At 39.7% G+C, this 22,057-nt stretch overlaps 1 protein-coding gene across 4 annotated transcripts in view; it reads right to left on the reverse strand.

The window, feature by feature from the left end:
* Nucleotides 1–22,057, reverse strand: part of dac (dachshund family transcription factor) — a 439,607-nt gene that overhangs the window by 272,897 nt on the left and 144,653 nt on the right. For all 4 annotated transcript variants that reach the window (XM_019047294.2, XM_019047293.2, XM_019047291.2 and 1 more), the window contains exon 2: nt 3,112–3,141. In XM_019047294.2, the coding sequence (XP_018902839.2) occupies nt 3,112–3,141 (30 nt within the window). The remainder of the gene's footprint in view (nt 1–3,111; nt 3,142–22,057) is intronic.

Here is a 22,057-nt window from a genome sequence, read left to right on the forward strand (position 1 = left end):
TTGCTCAGATTTTAAGTGCAAAATTAATTTAGTATATTTAAACAATGTAGATAAATACAACACATATTCTTGTAGAAGTTACGTTTTACTTAAATAAAATTTCCTAAAAAAAAAAAAAAAAAAAAAAAACAATCCCTGAAATTCATTATCACTGACTGCAACCGAGAAGAACCAAAAAACCAAAGCCCAAACCGCACCCGAATCACTCCCGATTTACAAGCCCCAAATCTCGAGGAAACAAAAGCTCTCCCATTACGGATATGATTTATTCGCGGTTTTATTTACAGACACGGATACGGTCGCGGGCCGTAAATAACACGCTCCACTCAGCGAGTAAAACGCGCGAGAGGCGCAACGTAAAACGCGTGACGGAGGAGAAGAGAGCGATAAAACCAAAAAGCAAATAATTGTTGTTTGTCAAATCAGGAGGGGCGTCGGGCCGGCACTCCAAGGGCTCACGGAATCGGAGTGCCCGTGTCAAATAAATACCCTAAGACTCAAGAGGGTGCAAAAAAACGCAAGGATGCGTTAAAGTCGCATTACGGCGGTAGCCCCGGTGCGAGCTGCCGAAACCTCGTATCTGCACCTTGAATGTGGGGGGAGCTGGGTGGTTTTTGATTTTCACACCGGGCAAGACGACAGAAGCCCCTTTGTTGGAGCTGTTACCTTCTTTTATTAGATGGCATTTGTATGCGCAGGAGCCGTGTTACAGTTTGGATTCCCTTGTTGTCGCGGAGCTGTGTTTCTCGGTGTTTAAAATGTCGCCTGACCCACCTTTTCCCCCGCTTATTGTCAGCTATTATCCCGGCTCCCATTTATCTGAAATTATTTCGAGCGTATTAAATTATAGTCTCCGAATCTATACACACTCGTAAGTGTAATACATTACGGGGTATTAAACGGCATTCCACTCCAAACCGGGCCTCGCTGCCGGTTTTTACGGCCGGAGTAGGTTTTTCGGTAGGTTCGTTGCTCCTCTGGGTGAAATAGCGTAACAACATTTCAACGTTGCGAAATTTCCACGCGCTAATTTTTTTTTTGCTGGAAAACCTTTAGGTATTACTGACTGATACTGTCTTTAATTTTTCTTCTCACTACTGGCGATGACTTTTAAAATGCAATTTTCAAAAACTCTTACAAACTGTTAGAATGTTTGTTTTAGAAAATTCATCCAGGTTTTTTTTTTTTTCTTAAACTAAAATTAAGCCGTTTGCGAAATGGGTCTTTAAAGAAATGACTCCTTTTAGAGGAGGTTTTTTTTACACTTTTTTGAAACATTTCTGGTGCTGAACAACTGCAATTGATATTTTAGACGTCATTTAAACCTTTTTGTATTTAAGGATTACACATTTTGCGGTAAGGAGTCACTATCTCTGGTTTTTCCATGAAAGCACCTTTCCACCAATGGCATATATTGTTTCTAAAATGAGCCAGAAATGGTGGTTCCTTATTGCAAAATGTGATCAAAATGTACTTAATAAGAGATTTCCTATAACAAAAATTTTAACAGTTTCTTAAGAGTTATCTTCTTAAAATTACGAATTTCTGAAAAGTTCTTTATAAAAGTTAATTACACGCAAAAATCAGAATAATGTCGGTAAGTAATTTCTCAGTTGTAAACTTTCAAAAATTCGAATAGATCGGGTCAATTATGCAACATTAGAATGGAGTTAGGTTCCTTCGTCTAGGAAACGATTGGTTTTCGGGGCGTTTTGGCAGGGGTGGCGACCGGCCCTCAGGACTTTAGATCGTGCCTCACCGGGAGGAGAGGGACGGGGGGGGGGGGGTTAATCCTAGAGGGCCGAATGTTTGTTTATAAAACACCTACTAGTCCGAATCGATTCGGATTAGCAGTTTAGCCACGCGTGATTTTGTGATGCCATGTTCGCTGGGAAAGATGGAATCGCATGCGACGATGCTATAGAACCTGCAAAAAAGACGGGGGAAAAATCTGAGCTTCTGATGATCATTATTTGACTGGATATTACGCATGTTTGGGATCAAAGACACTTCTCCTTCTTCCTCTGTAAATGTTTTCGGCAAGAGACTTCGACATTTGCACAGGTGGTTGCCTTCTGGCCAAAGTATCACAAGCGCCATGTGACGTTTCAAATTTACGCCGCCATTGCATTTTTTTACAGAGAAATTGTTCAACGAAGCTGTCCAAAAATTTAACTGAATTTTCTCTGTGCTGCCGATAAAATTCAGTGAAATTTTCAAACAGATTCAACCAACTACTCTGTAAAAAAATAAAGTAGCGACAGAAATTTTGAAACGTCACATGGCGCTTGTGATACTTTGACCAAAAGGTGACGAGGTAAAGTTCAACATAAAATACGACGCTATATGAAAACTCAGCTTTAGCGTTTATCATGGTGGTTGCGAAAACGTTTTGATGAAAATTTGATTTTTGCATTTGTTACCGATTGACTGATGCCAAGGAAATTACATTTTAGCGTATCGGTAAATTCCCTGCAATCTATCGTTGAAGGAAACTAGTGGTTGTGCTGAGAAATTAACATTTTCATTTAGGTCGAGGCAAAAGCCTTTAGTCTTTCAAAGCTTTTTTTTCGTCCTCTTTAAAGATTAGTGATTTTGTAGAGATATGACTTCAAATAAAAATTTAAGAAAAATTAGAAAAATAAAATGGGTGGCAAACACCACAAGAAATGGAGGACTTAAAACTATAGCTAGGCATGCAAACACATGCACTTTTTTTTTTTTTTTTTTTTTTTTTTTTTTTTTTTTTTAAGGGATAAAACATGAAATTAAATTAATATCATGCATTCAGAGAGTGTTTTTTTGTCACAAGAGACCAAGAACTTGAGAATTTTGTCATCTTTGAAGAACGTAGGAGGGGAACCTCCTAGGTCATTTATTATACTAGATTGTTGTCTTGCAGCCGGTTAAAGAAGTCAGTTTTAAAACCGGTCACTCATAATGCAGGGGCAGACAATTTCTTGTAAATGATATTAGGTCAATTATACTCAATTGTCTTGGCCTCTTTGAGCCTTTTTGAATGATCCAATATGTTGATGAGTGAAAATCAAAATATGAAAGAAATGCATTCATGAGGTATTTCAATCATTAGAAATTGTGAGGCAAACGTACCTTTCTGTAGTTTTGTGTGACATCAAGCACCTGCGAACATAAAAACAGAATTCATAATTAAAAACCAGCCAAACATGAAAGTTCTTTTTGAGAATCACTAACTGAACCTTTGTGAAAATATTTTTCTGATGTAGCATTTAATTTTCTGTGAAACTTATTGATATCCTCCCTTCAAATTCCCAGAAACACCGTTTTAAGTTAAAAGTTAAATTATTTTGCTAATTACATAAACAGAAAGGACTTGTATATTTGCCAAAATTTCGTATTTTATCCGAAGAAAATTGGCAACGTTTGAAAGTTCTCACGGCGTTTCTTCATACAACGGCAATTTGTAGTTCTGTATTTGATAAGTCCGGTGCGTCATCTCAACGACAGAATAATTCCAAAAGGCAAAACAAGCAGTGAACTCCAACACAATGTGTTGATAAGGCGCGTCATTAACTCGCACATATCAACCCCTTTAGTTTTCATTTACAGAGATTTCAAAAAAGGCAAGCAGCACAACAGGAGAATTCACGATCCAACACTGCAAGGTCAACGACGCACCTTGACGAGACCGTGTATTGTGAATCTAGAAAGCTATTCGAACAAATTTAAGTTTTTTGATCCGCCTCAAGCAAAATCTTATCAGATTCTTGAGGAAAAGTGCTACGGAAAAATTTAAGCGAAGAAAGGAAAAATTCTGTCGAATTCCTAGAAGATAAAGTCGATTTAAAGGTATTTTGGGGTTAAAATACCCAAATCACCGGTATTATAAATCCCGTTATATTATTGAAAAGAAATTGACTCGATATAAATGCAATTGTATTAAATATGTCTTGATTTTGTTATTTTAAACATCTTTTCATGCAAAGAAGCTCAACCATGTCCATGCTTTATTCATTCATGAATTGAAAGTAAGCAATCCACATCCCGAAAATCTACCGATTTGCCGTAAAAAATCGCAGAAACTTGATATACCAGGTCGATGTACCCACTCTTTGAATTTACCAATCAATTTAGTGAGTGCACGTAGGTATGTGAAAGTCAAAATGCTATAGTCATTTTGGGTGCATTCATTTTTCATGAAACAATTGTAAGTAATTTCAATCCCGAAAAACCATAAATTTTCCGTATAAAATCGAAAAAAATCAAAATATGTCGACTCCCTGACGTGAAAATTGAATTCTACGTGTGAAAATACTTATGTATCGATATGCTGAACAGAATGCCCGCCTCTCCTCGTAATGTACAAACCGTTCCTATACTCATCTTAAAATTGTTCTCAGAGCTTTGTGTTATTATCAGCTTCCATTTAAACCCCGGTTTGATGGCCGAATCGGCTGCCCAAAAAGCAAGCCATTTTTGAAGGGCTCTATGAGAAATTCGTGATATTATCAGCTCTCAGGAAATCACCTCATGGGTAAAATTGCTGATATAAATCGAGTGCTTAAAATAATCGTATTCAAGAAACTAAGGCATTAAACTATGGAGTCAATTTCGTTTTAATAATATAACGGGATTTACTTGTCTTCAGGTCAAAACTCATACAAGGAAGCCCCTTGCAAGAGGCTAATTTTTTGTAATTTCACTCAATTTTTTCTCCTTTTTATAATTGAATTGCTTGTCACATTCTGAGGTCAATCATATTAAATTGTAATTTATACATTTCTTTTTTTCCCCCTTCATTTTATTTTTTGTTTGGAGAAGTTTTGTTGATTTCTTCGGATTTCGAATACTGTAACTTCTCTTCTATTGGCCGATTTTTATGAATGAGACCTCTTTTAATTCGTGTTTTAACGGAAAGTAAGGAAAAAATTGCTAAAAACTCGCGAAACAATTTTTTTTGAAAATTGGACGAATCCTAGCGTGACAGTGAAATGGTTAATGAAGCGTAAGTAATTTTGCGAGGGGCTGAGGATCCCGGCATCGCTTGGCAACCGTCATTAGCTATTGTTCGTCGAGACGCCGACGACGCAGTGAGCAGGAGCGTGGGAAAGAGAGGGGTAAGTGGATTCCTGTATGAGCCACGTTTAGCTAATGGTCTATTGAGTCTCGAGGCTCATCACAGATTGCACTTACACAGATTGCACTATCAGAGCACGGGTACCAACTTTTGGAAATTATAACCGAGGTTACAGATCTGTCAAAGCAACGTTTTGAACAAAACGGAGGAGTTAAATTCTCATTTCGAGAGTGCCGACCTGCTCAGCCATCCTCGAATCAATTCGCTTGATTCTGCTTATATATGCATAATTTAAATCAGCGCGTCGCATTCTTAGGCTTTTTTTGAAAAAACCAAGTAACGTAGACTCTTGGTATTCACTGCACATAAACTAATGAGCCCCAGAATGAGAAACAACTTTAAATCATAATTATTGATGGATAAATAAACTTTTTACACGCTTTGGAAAATCTCAGAAGTTCGCGGTAGTCACTTTTCGGTAAGGAACTAAGGGACTCGGTTATTGTATCGAGCAGGGTTCGAAACGATCGCAAAGGCGGTATACTACGTATACGCGCCAAAAAACATCTCACAGTTCGGGGACGCAAGATCACATACGTGAAGGATCGGACAAAATAACTGCACTGATTACAGCCCTCCTTGACAGGACGATTCCAAAAGCGATACATCACCGTCGATGAGTGATGAAGCGCGCTCGCGGGGCCCAGGCAGGGTCAAAAAACGGATCAAAAATACTCTTTCAAGAAAGGAAAAAAACAATGATACATCATCTCTCACGTCGGTTTGAAGCAATTGAGAACCGTATTGCCAACTTAGCCTCTTTCCAATACTGCCGTGCTAAGGAAAAACGCCATATCGACGGTGAAACTACCAAACCACGTATCTCGTTTGCGGTGTTTAAAAATCTCCGCTCACATTTTATTTTTTTGAAGTAGACCAAATCAATATCATTCCTTGAAATTTTCACAGAATTTTCTCCGCACGAAGAGGAAAAATCACGGAAATTTTCAAGACTGGACGTTAAGTAGCTTTTCATTTAAAAAATAAAGTATGACAGGAAGTCTGCGACGTCGCAAACCGAGATACGTGGTTTGGTAGTTTCACCGTCGATATGAGCCTTCAGACGTTGTCACGTTTCCTTCGATAAAACGCGAAAATACTGAGAAATTTGTGAATCTTTTTTTCCAAAATTTACAGACAGTTTTGTACGCAATTTAATCTTAAATAACTGAATAAAAATATTAAATATAATTTTCAAATGAACTTTTCTCCCGTTTGCAATCATCAAAAAAAAATAGGAAAAAACTGTAAGCTCCGGTCACTTACTACTTTCGAATGACACAATAAAAAAAAATGGCTTAACTGGCTCATTTTGCGACTTTGAAAATGAATTAGGTTCTTTCGTCTGAGAATCGGAGGATCGGCCGGATCGCCGCGGGCGACAGTGGCGCGGTGTGCGGAGTCGAAGCGCACCAGCCGATCGACATGGCTTTTGATTACCACGTTATTAGCCTCCTCTTCGAATTTTGTGTCCATGGATGCCGCGTTCGGAAATAATGTTATGAGACGAGCGTAGAGGCTATTATTAAATTGGTCTAGCCAGTCTAGCCGGTCTAGTGACGAGGCGCGAATGATCGATTATCGATATTTCCCCATTTGAAGCTATGGTAAAGAGTCGATTGTTGGGGTGTTCGTTGCGAACACCCTATTTATCGATCCTTTTCCATAGGTTTAAATGGCATAACAATCGATATATCACAAAACACGCCCCACCAGTCCCGCCACTGATTGTGAGCCGGTCTGAGCAGTCTAGCTTGCAAGATACTGTGCGGTAGAAACACAGTGCCTTAAAGACCCCGCGCTAATGGTTTTACAGGTTGTAAAATTTACTCTCGAGGATACGCTAGCTCAATAACTGGTGAGCAACATCTTAGGAAATATTTTCTAGAGAAATTTATCCGCTACGATAAAAAACGAAAATAAGTGCGGTAATAGTCACGAGAGAAAAGGTCGAATTCCCGAAAAATGACTTTCGGTTTATTTCGTCACTTCTCTGCGTAAGGGCGAATCTCAAAGTCTACTTGAGCCTTGTATTACTCACAAATCCATGTTTTCTGGGGCTCAGGCGGAAATCGTGATGCGCTCTTACGTCATGTCAAAGGGGTGACGATTTATGCCTAGTGCTTGAATGAGGTAGCTAAGGTCGGAAAATGCGAAAATATTTATTTAACCACGGGGGTGGTTTAAATAGTTTTTTTGCATTGTAAAATCTCCATTGAAGCGTGTCGGACACTTGTTATAACTGCAAAATTTTTGAATCAGCAATATTATTTTTTCCGGTGCGGCTGGTACGTCCATGTAGGCTACATGATGTAGCCTGTAAGCGCGGTTTCAGTCGGCATTTTTATAGTGCAGCTAAATTCGGCACCGCTGCAAACGTGGCGTCATCGCTGGAGGGGTCCGGAGACACGAAAATCTGCCAGTCATTTCGGGAGCAGTTAAAATTCAAATGATACATTCGAAAAAACGAAAGGCGAGTCCAATAAAGAAGGGACGGAATCGAATCACACGGGGTCTCCATCCAGAATTCGAATTCGAATCCCTGCGAAATTGTGCAATTCATACGGCTGCGACATGTCCCCGCGGGAAGGGGGTCGGCGGGGGTTATTTTCGACGGCAGCAAACCGTGAAAAATAATGGCTTTTAATTCGCCGGTACCTCCCAGACGGATCGCGATTTATGGTAATCCGGCGTCTTCTGGCAAGTCTCATCATCATTTGACGAGTCGCAGATGACTAATGTCTCTCACGGAGATAATGAGTGTGGAGCGCGATGGATCGCAATCGATAGTGGTTCGATGTATCGTTTGCTTCAAAACAATAGAACATAACTTCAAACAAAAATTTCGGAATTTAAATTAAGAAAGCTGAGAATGAGAAAGTTCCTAACAATTTCAGTTTTCATTGCCATATGGTACTCATTAGAATTTAAATCCATCCTTTTGAGGCTAGGTTTACTTGTTGAACCAATCGATATCGATACAATCTCACTCGTTCGATGTATCGAATACGACCCATGAGAGTGGAGCATAGCATACATCATGCAGATTTCAAATCAGGTTCCTCTGTTATGTGTGAGCTCCATTGAATTTGGATTTGACTGATGATAAGGTGTCTGCGTTTAAAGTTGCGGATTTGGACACACATGAGAGGTCACTGTAATAACAATGATCTGTTCCCATGATGCACTACAATAATCTTGCGTAATGTAAGAGTAAGTGCGAAAAAGAGGTTTAGAGAAAATGGGCTCACTAGCTTCTGAGAGGAAAATTTTATCGAAAGAAGCTATTGTTTTCCGTCAAATTGCCACCGATCATCCAATAGTCTTATAAAGACTATAGATAATAATCAGTGCTTATAAAGCTGAAACCGGCACCGAAAAAAAAGTAAAGTTGATTTAACATTCTGGATGTGAAAAAGTGTGCGAGAACTTTCAAAAAGCTGGATTAACCGCTACAGCAGTTACTTTAGCAACGCCAAGATGTAATACTAACTGCTGTAGCAGGTAATTCAGCATGTTGTGAGTTCTTGCACACGTTCTTTACATCCAGATTGTTAAATCAACTTCACTTTTTTCTCGGTGCAGGGTAAAATTCAGCCAATAATCTTGCGGGTGGTTTATGTGTCAGCTAATCCATAAAATTCAGAGCTTGAAATACATGGACAACGCATGCGGCGTTTTACCATTGAAACCCCTCATTTCATAAAAAAAGTTGTGTTTTGCAGATTCAAGTATAGCGCCAAAAGTTTGAGAAATATTTACGGGTGTATTTACAAACTTGGAGCGTCGGTAAGGGTAGCTACAGGCCAAAAATGACTCGTGAAATTAACCGGGGACTTGGCAAAATTTGGCAATCGATCGGTTCCGATGATTCCGGAGAGGGATTCGCAAGTTTGTTTCCGAATCCGTCGAACGCCCCCAAGCAAAGTTCCGCTCAGCGGTTTTCTTACCGTGCTCTCTGTCTTGGGGGCTTACGGAGCGCCGCTGCCAAATAGTCCAGAAAATAAAGAGATGTCATAGAGAACTTTAAAAAAAATGAGTAGATACAATCTTGTCATTCTTCTAATTCTGAAAAAAATTACGGCATGAAATTCGTCGTTTTTCGGACGAAGGGACGTGACTTCATTCCAAAGTTGCAAAATTTACAAAAAAAATCATTTTTTCACAAGAATGTATCTGCAAAAGTTTTGATATCAAAAGTTTGATTTCTGCATGAAATCAGAGGAAAAAAATCCGTTAAGTCAGTCTAAGAAAGCCGAACAGACGGAAACTTCATATTGAAGCACGAATGAAAATTTTCCTGTTCATAATTTTCTCTTCGAATATCTGTTTAAGACAACGGAATATCTATTGTCCCGATGTGATTATTGTCACAAGGGATAGAATCCCCTATCGGGAAACTCTAGTTATCTAAAAGAGAAATCTGATGAAGGGATTGTCAACAGGACTCTCCTTTAGGCGCTCTGGGAATTTTTTTCTGAGAACAACACACTGGGAGCCGTACTTATGGGCTATAAAAACACACCGTCCACATTCCGGGCTCAGAGGCCGAAAATTCCAAGCGCAGCACCCGGAGCAATCAAAGCTACGGCTCTAGCACCAGGAATTTTCGGCCTCTGAGCCCGGAACAGACGGTATATCTATACAGCCCGTAACTTTATTTCCAGTGCAGAAATTTTAAGATTGGACTGAGTGAAATGAAGAAAATACTCTCAAGGTTTGGCAACTCGGGGTGAAAAGTTAAGGAAACACAAGGAGCTTAAATTTAGTTCGCTGCGGAATATGAACACGCCGATACACGGGTGTTGTTTTCGGTTCCTCCGCGGAGGGGGGAAATGGCAGGGGGTGGGGCGGGGTGGGGGGGGGGTGAATTCATTTAAACACGAGAAATAAGACCCGGGTGCTCTCTGCTAACGCCGTGGTTAAGAAGATCATTTCGGTATTATATAATTAATTTCATGGTTCGTTTGTCGTAGTTCCCGCGTTCGCCACCGCATCGCACGGTTTTCGGCCTTCCGAGTTACGGCCCCCTCTCACCCTCCCCCCCGCTCCCCCCCAGCGTCCTCTTCCGAGTCGGCAATTTGACACTGGCGGGGGAGGATAATAATTATGAAGCGGAGAATTTGTTTGTGGGGATTAGCGGGACGATTTATTCGAAATTCGCGCGGTTGGACGGTGGTTTGCGTTGATTGGTTTGTAATGAAGGCTGTATTGATGCGGTGATGTTACGAACTAAAACGTGTGCATTTGAACTTGAAGGGGATCTTCAGCACTTTTGAGTGTTTTTCGATAGTCGATCGATAATTTGATCATTTGCATATGAACTGCGCTGAGCAGAACCAAACCAAAAGAACCAAACCATATCAGCTATTGCCAAATTTAATTGAGTTATTTAATTTTTTACATGAAAACGGTTGAGCGGATTTTGGTGCATATTTCAGTGCGTTGCCTGCATAGGGCAAGGCAAATTCTTGAAAATTTTCAAAAAAATCCGCACCAACGTTTGCTTGTGAAATATTAAATTGTTCGATTAAAGACAATAGCTGATGTGGCTTGGTTCCTTTCTGCTCACTGGAAAAAAACACATTGGATCTAGAGTCCAGACTCTTAAAAACATCGACAAGAAAAAGTACTCTTGATTCAATCAGAATCTAGCTTAAATCAAGAACCAAGCCTCTTAATTTAAGCGGATTTCGTTTTGATTCAAGCAAAAATCCGATTGAATCGAGAGTATTTTTTCTTGTCAATGTTTTCAAGAGTCTGGACTCCAACGTGTTTTTTTCCAGTGCTGAACGCGGTCCAAATTTGGCTCGTTCCATTTCAAAAAAATAAAGTAGGAATGGGTATTCTGAAACACCGCAATGAAGATACGTGATTTCGCACTTGAGCCATCGATTTGTGTTTTATTATCTCTTATCAAAAGTGACGCAAAAATACAGATAGTTTTCTTCGTGTAGTTTATCTTACTGCTAGAGTGTGGCAACTCTCGCGATTGCGGCGCATTGTGGAGCGACGAAGACGATGTTCTCGATCAGAGCTGTTCGATGCAAGGCGAAGCTCCTTGGATCGAGTGATCGAACTCTCAATTCTCCCACTATGCAAACATATTAATCCGTGAGCACCAACAATGGGATTAGGGTCAATTACCCGCGCTACCTGTCCAGATTTCTTTTAATTAAATCCTCCAAGACTTTTTATTCTCAACGGCCACTTCGTGATTTTCTCGGGTTCGACCGACGCCGTCGATGCCGTGTTGTCCCTGGATCTCTTGCAACTTCCGCAGTTCACGTTTTTCACTGTTAAAAATTGAACCGATCATCTCTCAAACGATGTGAGCGCCCAAATTGCGAAACGGGGAAAAACAAGAAAAACCGTTTTATTCCCTTTGTTGACAATCTGCGAATTCCAAAAAATGTATGTTCTTTTAGAGGGCTATTTTGAAATCAGACATGATTGATTATACCAGAGAAAACGAAGTAATAACAACCCTTCTACCACCAAAATAGAGATTGGAGCTTACGTGATTTGGAAAATAATCGGTTCAATTGATTTTCTGATACGATTTCAGAAATACCTATCTGTAGACGGACGTCATCATCGATGTGCTTTTGATAAAATAAGGAAACGCCGTTGCGCTATCGGTTGCGTTGAAAATTTCCTGCCGATTTTGATTTCAAGAAGATTTGAAGACCGGCCAATCTTTTATTTGGACGTATTTCTGTCAAACGGAACTAAGCGCCATCGGGGTAGGAAGGTAGAGGGGGGCTTGGATTGGCGGCGGAACCGGGCGTCGGGCTCATTCGTTCCTATACTCGCAATGCTTTTCCATGGCGCTTAGTTCCGTTTGACAGAACGCGCTATCCGGGATTCTAAATAAATTCCTCAAAAGGAACTCAAATTGGCGCTTAGTTCCGTTTGACAGAAATACGTCCATTTTTTTGTAGAATGAGGAATATTCTTCTTTCCTTGTTTAAAAACACGTATCCTTCCATAATGATGATGATTATGATAATTAAAATATAAGATTTTTCAGACGAACTGGTGAGAGCGCGCGCGGTCCACGTACCTACAACAAACCATTCACAAGTGACAAAGAATAATTTGAAGAACAAACAAAAAGCGTTGAGGAATGGGCGACGCTCCTCTCCGCACCTCCTCGCTCGCGTCTAATTAGTTTTTTTCCCGAATCCATCTTCGGAGAGGACCGACTCCATGCTCGATGATAGCGTGTAGCGTGTACACACGCGTTACACTCGCGCGTTTATGTTGATTAATCACGCCGGCCGCCCCGGCTGCCCAGCAAACAAACAAAGAAACAAAAGACCCAGAAACAATAACAATCGGATGCACTCATCAATCAAGCATCGGTAATTAAAAGGCTCGTTCGCACGCGTCGCCGGCAGAGAGCGCTCGCGTCGTCAACTTCGTGAGCCAACGTCTTTTACTCTGATTTTCGGGCCCTGATATGATTCTTTTGACTTCGGATTCAATTAATCGTGTGTTTCACTCCGGGCACTTGTATAAGCTATTGTTCGGCGGTTTTGAGTAAGTCGAGATGTAATTAGATTTTAAAGAATTCCTACATAATATAAGGATTATTATCATAAGGAACACACAAGGCGATTGTAGTCGAATTTCTTACAATGTGCTACATTTTATTAGTTAAATCTAGAATGAGATTTTTTCCCTTTCGCTGCTGACGTTTATGTTCCATCAGACACCTAAAAAGTCAAATGAAGCGTGTTAAGCGGAAAGGAACCAAGCCACATCAGCTATTGTCTTTAACTTGGCAATCTAATTTTTTACAAAAAAACGTTTGTGCGGATTCCTTTTAAAATGTAGAGGGACTTGCTCCGCACTATGCAGAAAATTCATTGAAATTTGCACAAAAATACACACAAGCGTTTTCATGTAAAAAATCAAATTGCCCAGTTAAATTTAGCAGTATCTGATGTGACTTGGTTCCCTCCTGCTTCTGGCGGTCCAAAAGTCGCAAGCATTTCGCTATCGCCGGGAAATTGCAATCGATGTGTATTGAATTAAAAAATATTAAAAATTCAGAAGTAAAAAAACTCATCAAAAAACACTGATGTTTGAAATTCAAAAAGACATATTGAACGCGCATGTTACCAGCTAGCATACTCACGAACGCGTGACAAAAATCAGTGATATTAGTTGGGTTTGGTTCGGATAGGCGACTAAACGAACTGCTTGGCAAGGCGGAGAGTATCACTGGGGTCTGAAGGCGCTTCAAAGCGACGTCGTACTTTTGAAGTCCTCTACGAATGAAAGTGTTCCCATTATGATGCAATTTTTTGAAATTTGAAGAATTTGGACACATATCGTTTGCTAATAGCCAGGAATTGCTGATTGCTAGCGACTTATACAAATGCAAGCTGCATCTCTGAGCAAATCTGTCCATTTATAATAAAAAATCTATTAGCCATCGACCCTTTTAATTTATACGTGCATTTCATTCAATAATGCCCTTTTTTCTCCTTCAGGGGGGTTTGGTATCGGTCATAAGAGACAACACTTTACATTTTAAAATCAACGCGCAGGTCAATACAATCTAAAATGATATAATGATAAAAACGAGGCAAAACACAGAAATGGACGGAATTCTCCTAGCTAGACTGTTGCGTTGAGTTCGGACTCAAAGGAGCCGCTACGATCCGCGAGTGATCGAAATCCTGCCCTGGAGGCAAAAGGCTTGAGCCCTTTTCTACCCCACTAAGCAAGAACCCCGTAAATTATAATATAAAACCCGAGTGGATACGTCGTTTATGCCCAGCGAGGCAGTATTCTATCAGGCACGCTATGAAGCATGGAATTGCGGACCCGGGCCCAGAAATAGTGGCATTCTTTTCCCCATCTTGGAGTCGCGAACTATGCGGCCCAAAAACAAATAGCCATCGACCCTTCAAACGGAATGAAAACCAATGCGCGGAATATTGAATGTAATCTTTGACAAAGAATTTTATTATTAGCGACTCCTCGACCGTGAAATATTATAGTTACCCAGGCTTGCCGGAGTGTCCGAGAAACCGATCGATTTTACATTGAGAAGTATCGTGATTCTTGGAGATTTTGCTTCGTACGAATGAGAGTCTTCAGAATGCGGTCTGATTTTGCGTAAATATCGAACTTTTTTTCAGCGGTTTCTCCCTTCCGTTCTCGAGAGAGGCTCCGACTTATATTAAAAATTTGAGGATCTACTGCTATCGTTTTTATAAGGGGATGGGTTTATTATTCATTTTTGAGGGATGGTGCTTGATTCTCTCTCTGGAATGAAAATCATCGTAAAACTTGTTACGTTTGTCCCCGCATAATTTTCATTGCCTTAATTTATGAGACCGAAGAAAGAATATAGACCAATATATTGTGTGTAATAGTTTAACAAACCTACATATTTACTGGCATACACGCAGATATGAGAGAGTAAAATTGGATCAAGATAAATTAATATTCAAGTATAAGGTATCAAACAGCATGACCGCTCCTTTAAAACAATTCATGAAAATGAATGATTCTTGAAATCGAACGGGATTTTTTATATGAACAAATCAACTGATTTTTTAAACCAAAGGAAAAAGATTTGTCCGATTATGAAAAAAATACTGTTTGCTTAAGCTCATGCGAATTTTAAATAATGTAAATTTATCGTACAGATATTTCTAATATCGATAAATAATTTTATGGGGAAAAAATTAATTTTATGTGGATGTCTGCGTCTGATTTCAATTTTTATCCCAGTGTGCTATTCTGACACATATCTCCGTTGCTTTTACTTCTGTGAAGGGTTATCTTAGTCAAAAACTCGACCCGTTCTCTTAATTGTATGTATTTCTATCAAACGGAGCTATGTGCATTAAGGCATGAGCCCTGAGACCCATAAGAATACATGCACACCAGGGCTCACGTCATAATGCACATAGTTCCGTTTGACAGAAATACAACTGTAATCACTGAAACATCCAAAAGTCAGTTTTAAGCGGTAACATTTGAGCCCAACAACTACGGGACATTCAAACCCAAATTATAAAGCGTATTTAAAGAAAGTAACCCTTCCATAAAGCAGCCTCGCATACTCAAAGGCATCGGTAAGTACCGAAGCTCAATCCCTGGGTGAATGATGGAGAGTTGAATGAACATTTAAGTTCGAGGAGGAGGAAAACAGAGAAGAAATGTAAAGCACCGACACCGGGAGAGAAGTTAATTAAAGCGAACATCATGCGCCCGAAATGAGAGTTCGATGGATCTTCGAAGCTCGTTGGCTGTAAATCCCCGGACTACTAAACCCATATGGCCCAGTCAAAACACTGTGGCCTGAAGGTGTTTTACAGTTTTCCCACGGATGGTTGTGGTATTCGATTTTCGATTTTAAAAATGACGCGTGGTCCTGCATGGCGTCATCTTCGGCGCACGTTCCGAAAACTCTGTTGTCAAATCCCTGCAGTGGCGATCATTTAAACCTATGCTAAATAATCGATTCTTGTCTGAGGACCTGGCCCCTCCAAGAATCGATACATTTCTATGGGTTTAAATAGAAAAAATACAATATTGAAAAAGAGGGGTTGCGATTTGGGCCGAAATCGGCCCCTCCAGGGAATTGAGAAATTTTTGGACGTTTGGCAGTAGACGGTGCATATTTGACAGAAATAATCGAGTTTTGCCGATACTCACGTTTTTTGGCTGCGAAACATGGCTCCGGAGCCGAAAATAGCTGAAATTTCGCGTTTTTCGTGGTTCTACCTCAGATTTCGACCTGAGCCCAAAGGCGACGGGTGATGAGCTTCGAATATGGTGTCAAGGACACCTATTTACGTAACATACTTGAATATGATCAACCGTCGCCTTTGGGCCTAACTTCAAAATCGAACTTATATTCGAATATTTGAACCGCGTTAAGCAGGAGCGGAACCAAGTTACATCAGCTACTGCCAAATTTAGTTGGAAAATTTCAATGGAAACGGCTCTGCAGAGTTTTGTGCGCACATTTTGCATACTACGAAGCAAATTCCTAAAAAATTTCAAAGAAATCAGCACGAACGTTCTCTTATATAAAAATTAAATTGCCCTGTTGAATTTGGAAACAGCTGATGTGGCTTGATTCCTTTCTGATTACCGCGGTCCATTTCAAATATTTCGTATTTGTCTTTCATAGACCGTATACAATAACGGTTCGATGTATCGTTTGGCTCAAAACAATAGAACATAACCTCAAACCAAACTGTAAGGATTCAAGTTGGAAAAGCTGAAAATGAGAAATTTCCTGACAATTTCACTTTGCATTGGCATTTGGTACTCAAAAGCACAAAAAAAAATCTGTTACCAAAGACCCGTTCTCTCAGATTTCTGAATTTACTTTTGAGGCTATGTTTATGTGTTTTGAACCAATCTACATCGATACAATCTCGCTCGTTTGATGTATCGAATACGATCTACTACGATCCACCCTGCGCCTCTCCGCACAGCATCACGACGGAACGAAACCCGGCAGTCGTGGCGGGGCCAGGAACTGAATGGCAGACAGTCGACCAAGTCCGAGAAAAAAGGAAGAAAACAGGACGAATTAAACGCGAGGAAACCGGGGGGCGGGGTGGGTAGGGGCCAGGGGGGCACCGTCTGCCATATTTAATAATATTATCATATAATGACCGACAACGGGGTGATTGTTATCTCCGTCGCGACCCCCGCACTCCGTAACCAAGCACCCGACTCGCGGCTCACGGGCTTCGCTCCGAAATGGCCAAGCGTTTCCATTTCTTCTGCGGTCGAGGAGTGGGGCGAGGGGGCGGAGGGGGGGCTATTACAAGCGTCCATAATGACTGATTGGTCGCGATCACTCCAGGGCCCAGACGTATACACGTCCGTGCATATGTTTTTCTTTTTTTATGTATATAAATATTACTGAGGTCATTAATCGACATCTGTACTCCCGTGCTAAGGAGGAACGCCGTATGGACCTTCAGACGTTGCCACTTCTCCTTCGATAAAAATCTAATATACTAGGAAAATTTTGAATGTTTTCCTTCCAATTTTTCAAACAATTTTGTACGCAATTGTATCTATGTCTGTAAATTCCAAGGAAATATACGCGTAGTTTTCTTCAAAAATAAATGAGGGGCTTGGAGGACAAGGCGCACAAGAGCAATTTTGCTATTGCGAGAAATATGCATTTTTCGTGGCGGGAAGCAATACCTATTTTCTCAATTTTTTTTGTAACCATTTCTACCTTTTACCGGAAAAATCGTGAATATTTTTCTTCATTTTTTCAGATACGCAACTTAATCTAAAATGTCTGAGATCTCCAAGGAAAAATACGCATATTTTTCTTCAAAAATAAATGATGGGCTTGGAGGACAAGGCGAATAAGTGCAGTTTTTGCGATCTTGAGAAATACGTGTTTGAAGTTTCGAAGTTACATGGATCCTTGAGTTTAAACTGACTTTTTGATGATTGAAAATTTGAATTTAGGAGCGAATTTTTCACCTAATGTGCATTAAGACTAGTTTAACTTGCAATCATTGATATCTCAATTTTTTCAAAAACTGCACTTTTGCGCCTTGTCCTCCAAGCCCCTAAAACACTGGAAAAAAAAAGTCGCTTAGATCTAGAGTCCAGACTCTTAAAAACATTGATAAGAAAAAACACTCTTGATTCAATCGGACTTTTTGCTTGAATCAAACGGAAATCCGTCTAAATCAAGAGGCTCAGCTCTTCGATTCAAGGAAAAATCTGATTGAATCAAGAGTATTTTTTCTTGTCACTGTTATTAATAGTTTGAACTCCAGATCCAAGCTACTTTTTTTTCCACACTGAAAAAAAATTCTCGGCGTTTTTACCAAGGTCCGATGGTACCTTTACCATCTCACTTTTTTTTTACCAATTATTGGAAATTTTATCAAGGAACACTGGTAAGCTTACCAAAACCGGTGTTTTTACTGTTTTTTCAGGTAAGAATACCACTTTTATTGGTAATCAATTCCCGATAACTTTGCCATTTTATCTCGGTAATTCTACCACGGTCGATAAAAAATATTGGCGTTTTTACCAAGGTCCAGTAAAATTACCGAGAAAGTTCAATAATTTTACCGAGATTTCTTGGTAAAATTACCAATTCCATAAATGGTAATTTTACCAAGAAAAAACTGGGATCAAATAAAACCCTGAATTCTTGGTAATTTTACTCTTTTCTTAGTAAATACACCGAGATTTTTTGTGCGAGAAGGCGCACAGGTGCAGTTCGCTATTGCGAGGAATACGTATTTGAAGTCCAGAAGATTTACCAGGAAACTCGTGAATATTTTCCTTCATTTTTTCGGACAATTTTGTTCGCAATTTTATCAAAAATTTCTGAAAATTCCAAGGAAAAATACGAATATTTTTCTTCAAAAATGAATGATGGGCTTGGAGGACAAGGCGAATAAGTGCAGTTTTTGCGATCGTGAGAAATACGTGTTTGAAGTTTCGAAGTTACATGGATCCTTGTGGTGGAAAGAAAGTTCAAACTGACTTTTTGATGCTTGAAAATTCGAATTCAGGAGCGAATTTGTCACCTAATATGCATTAAGAATAGTTTTACTTGCAATTATATTGATATCTCAATTTTTTCAAAAACTGCACTTATGCGCCTTGTCCTCCTAGCCCCTCAAACACTAGGGAAAAAAGTAGCTTGGATCTATAGAGTCCAGACTCTTAAAAACATTGATAAGAAAAAACACTCTTGATTCAATCGGACTTATTGCTTGAATCAAAAGGAAATCCGTCTAAATCAAGAGGCTCAGCTCTTCGATTCAAAGAAAAATCTTATTGAATCCAGAGTATTTTTTCTTGTCACTGTTATTAAGAGTTTGAACTCCAGATCCAAGCTACTTTTTTTTCCACACTGAAAAAAAATTCTCGGCGTTTTTACCAAGGTCCGTTGGTACCTTTACCATCTCACTTTTTACCAATTATTGGTAATTTTATCAAGGAACACTGGTAAGCTTACCAAAAACCGGTATTTTTATTTTTTTCAGGTAAAAACCACTTTTATTGGTAAATCAATTCCCGGTAACTTTGCCATTTTATCTCGGTAATTCTACCACAGTCGATAAAAAAAAAATTGGCGTTTTTACCAAGGTCCAGTAAAATTACCGAGAGAGTTCAATAATTTTACCGAGATTTCTTGGTAAAATTACCAATTCCATAAATGGTATTTTACCAAGAAAAAACTGGGATCAAATAGAACCCTAAATTCTTGGTAATTTTACCCTTTTCTTAGTAAACACACCGAGATTTTTTTTTTCAGTGCAGATCCAAGCTACTTTTTTTTCCAGGGAATGTTTTATCCGGGGCGATTTGGCAACTATCGGATGTTCATACGACGTTCTTCCTTAGGACGGGAGTGCGGATCTCGTATCGCGGAGTATGATCGGGGCCCCATTTTGTTGCATTGTTCAGTTGGGTGCGCTCTGGGGTTTTTGTTTTGAGTCGCTTTTGCGCCAATAAAAAGGCAACACCCACGGGGCCGCATGGCTCCTTCCGGTCCGTCTTCCCATTGTTTTCGGGGAGCCGAGGAGCTCTTCGATTGGTCGGCGCCGCCGCGGTGACGTCGGGCAACGACGCCCACGGTGGCCACGAGCCGCGATCCTTGGATTCGAGCAGATGCGACGTTTTGGATCGAGATCCTCACGATAATTTTTTAAAAACATCGAAAGTTGAATATGCACATCGGTGAAAAAAACGAACTGTACACAGTTCGTCGTTTCCCTCACGAACGTATAAGTACATTTCAATTTTGCCAAATTTCTCCTCGAAAATTGCGTTTTCACTTAGAGAATCTTGGGCTTAGAAAACTTGACAGAGTTTTCTTCTACCTCATGCAAAAATCGGAATTTTTAAAATTTAAAGAATTTTTTAAAAGCATATGAAGTCGAATATCCACATTCGTGAAAAAAGACGATCTGTATACACAGTTCGTTGTTTCCCTCAAAAAAGAATGTAACTGCATTTCAATGTTGCCATATTTCCCCTCCCAAATTGCATTTTCACTAGGAGAATCTTGGGCATTTCTAACTGAAAATTTGACTGATTTTTCTTCGAAGCTCATGCAAAAAGCAGTCAAACTTTAGATATTGAGTTGATCACACTTGGAATACATTTTGCAATAAGGAACTATGATTTTTGGCTAAATTTAGAAACAACGTGTGTACTATTAGTTTCCCTAAGCACATGGGTGTTTTTACAGATGAGCCAAAAATTGTACTTCTATATTGAAAGATGTAGTCCAATTGCTACCACGCTAACGAAGATTGTTATATGAAACTGAAATTTTTACTGAAAAATATTTATATTCAAAAAGTTACTGATATTAGTCCATGAAATTTTCAGATTGAATTGATTATATTGCAAGCAAAAGTCATTGAGGAATTCACCGGGAAAAAAACACATTGGATCTAGAGTCCAGACCCTTGAAAATATTGATAAGAAAAAATACTCTTGATTCAATCAGATTTAAGCTTAAATCAAAAGGAAATCCGCTCAAATTAAGAGGCTTGGTTCTTGATTTAAGCTTAAATCTGATTGAATCAAGATTATTTTTTCTCATCGATGTTTTTAAGAATCTGGACTCTAGATCCAATGTGGTTTTTTTTTCAGTGTTTAAGTAAAATTTAATAAAACTCTAAGCAAATATGTTATGAAAAGAAACACAGCATCCGAATAAGCGTGGGGCATTTCTCTTGGATAGACCAAAATAATCGCCAAGAACGAGGCTAAAAGCCCGAAAATTAGAATAACACAATAGCCTCGGTCCCACAGAGGGCAATAACACCGCAATCGCGAGGGTGCGAACGCTAGACGGGGCCCTTTCATCGCGCTTTTTTTTACTTTTCGAAAAAGCAACTGTTAAAACCGGGGGCGGGGTGCGGGGTCGATGATAACTCGATCAACCGCTTTCGGGGGACGTTGCCGAACTGCGCGAAAACGGGGCTTTTTCCCGGGGAGGTCGGCGCTCGGAGTGGCAGCGAGGGGCGGGGTTTTCCATTATAATTATTGCCCCCGCCCCCCGCCCCCGCCGAAAGAGAGCTCTGTCATTAGCCACTCGGGCCCTTTCAACGTCCTGACACACTTCTGTTTGACGTCCCGTGAAAAAAAAGGGCTCCGCCACTGCCCGGGCAGCCCTGGCCCTGGGTTGCGCTGCTGCCGAATCGCTTTTGAAAAAATGATTTATTTGCAACGTTGCAAATTTTAGGGCCTCTTCGCTCGTCTTTGAAAAGGAGAGTATTCTTCCCCAATAGTTGGCTTGCGAGGATTCATTGGTATGGTGCTACACTGAGAAACAAGTATGATTATAATTACCACATTAGTGGTGTTCAATATGAACTCTTAATTAGTAGTGGCCATAACCATTAATTAAGATATTTTTACCATTAAATGGTACTTTTACTTCCGCACACTTGTAAAATTACGATTGCTCTAGTAAAAATATCACTATTATTGGTTATGGCCACTACTAATTAAGAGTTCATATTGAACACCACTAATTTGGTAATTATAACCATATAATTTTTTCTCAAGGTAGATTGAAGCCTGGAGACATTGTCACCTTCCAACCAAAGTATGCGACGTTCCCAAATTTCCGCCGCTATTATATTTTCTTACACAGAAATTCTTCATTGAAGTTGTCCGAAAATGTGGCTGAATTTTCTTTGTGCTGTCGATAAAATTCAGTGAAATTGTTCAACATATTCAACCAACGATTTCTCTGTAAAAACATAAAATGGTCGCAAAAATTTGGAAACGTCGCATGGCGCGTGTGATACTTTGCTAGAGGGTGAGGACATGAAGAATAACTTCGTCAAAATGGGTCACTAAACTCTGTGTATTTCTTTTTTTACATTCTAAAAGTACCAGGAAAAGAGATTTGTTGCGTATTTTTGGAGTCAAAATCCT

Source organism: Bemisia tabaci, chromosome 9, assembly GCF_918797505.1.
Source record: "Bemisia tabaci chromosome 9, PGI_BMITA_v3".
In the NCBI taxonomy this organism is placed as follows: Eukaryota; Metazoa; Arthropoda; class Insecta; order Hemiptera; family Aleyrodidae; genus Bemisia; species Bemisia tabaci.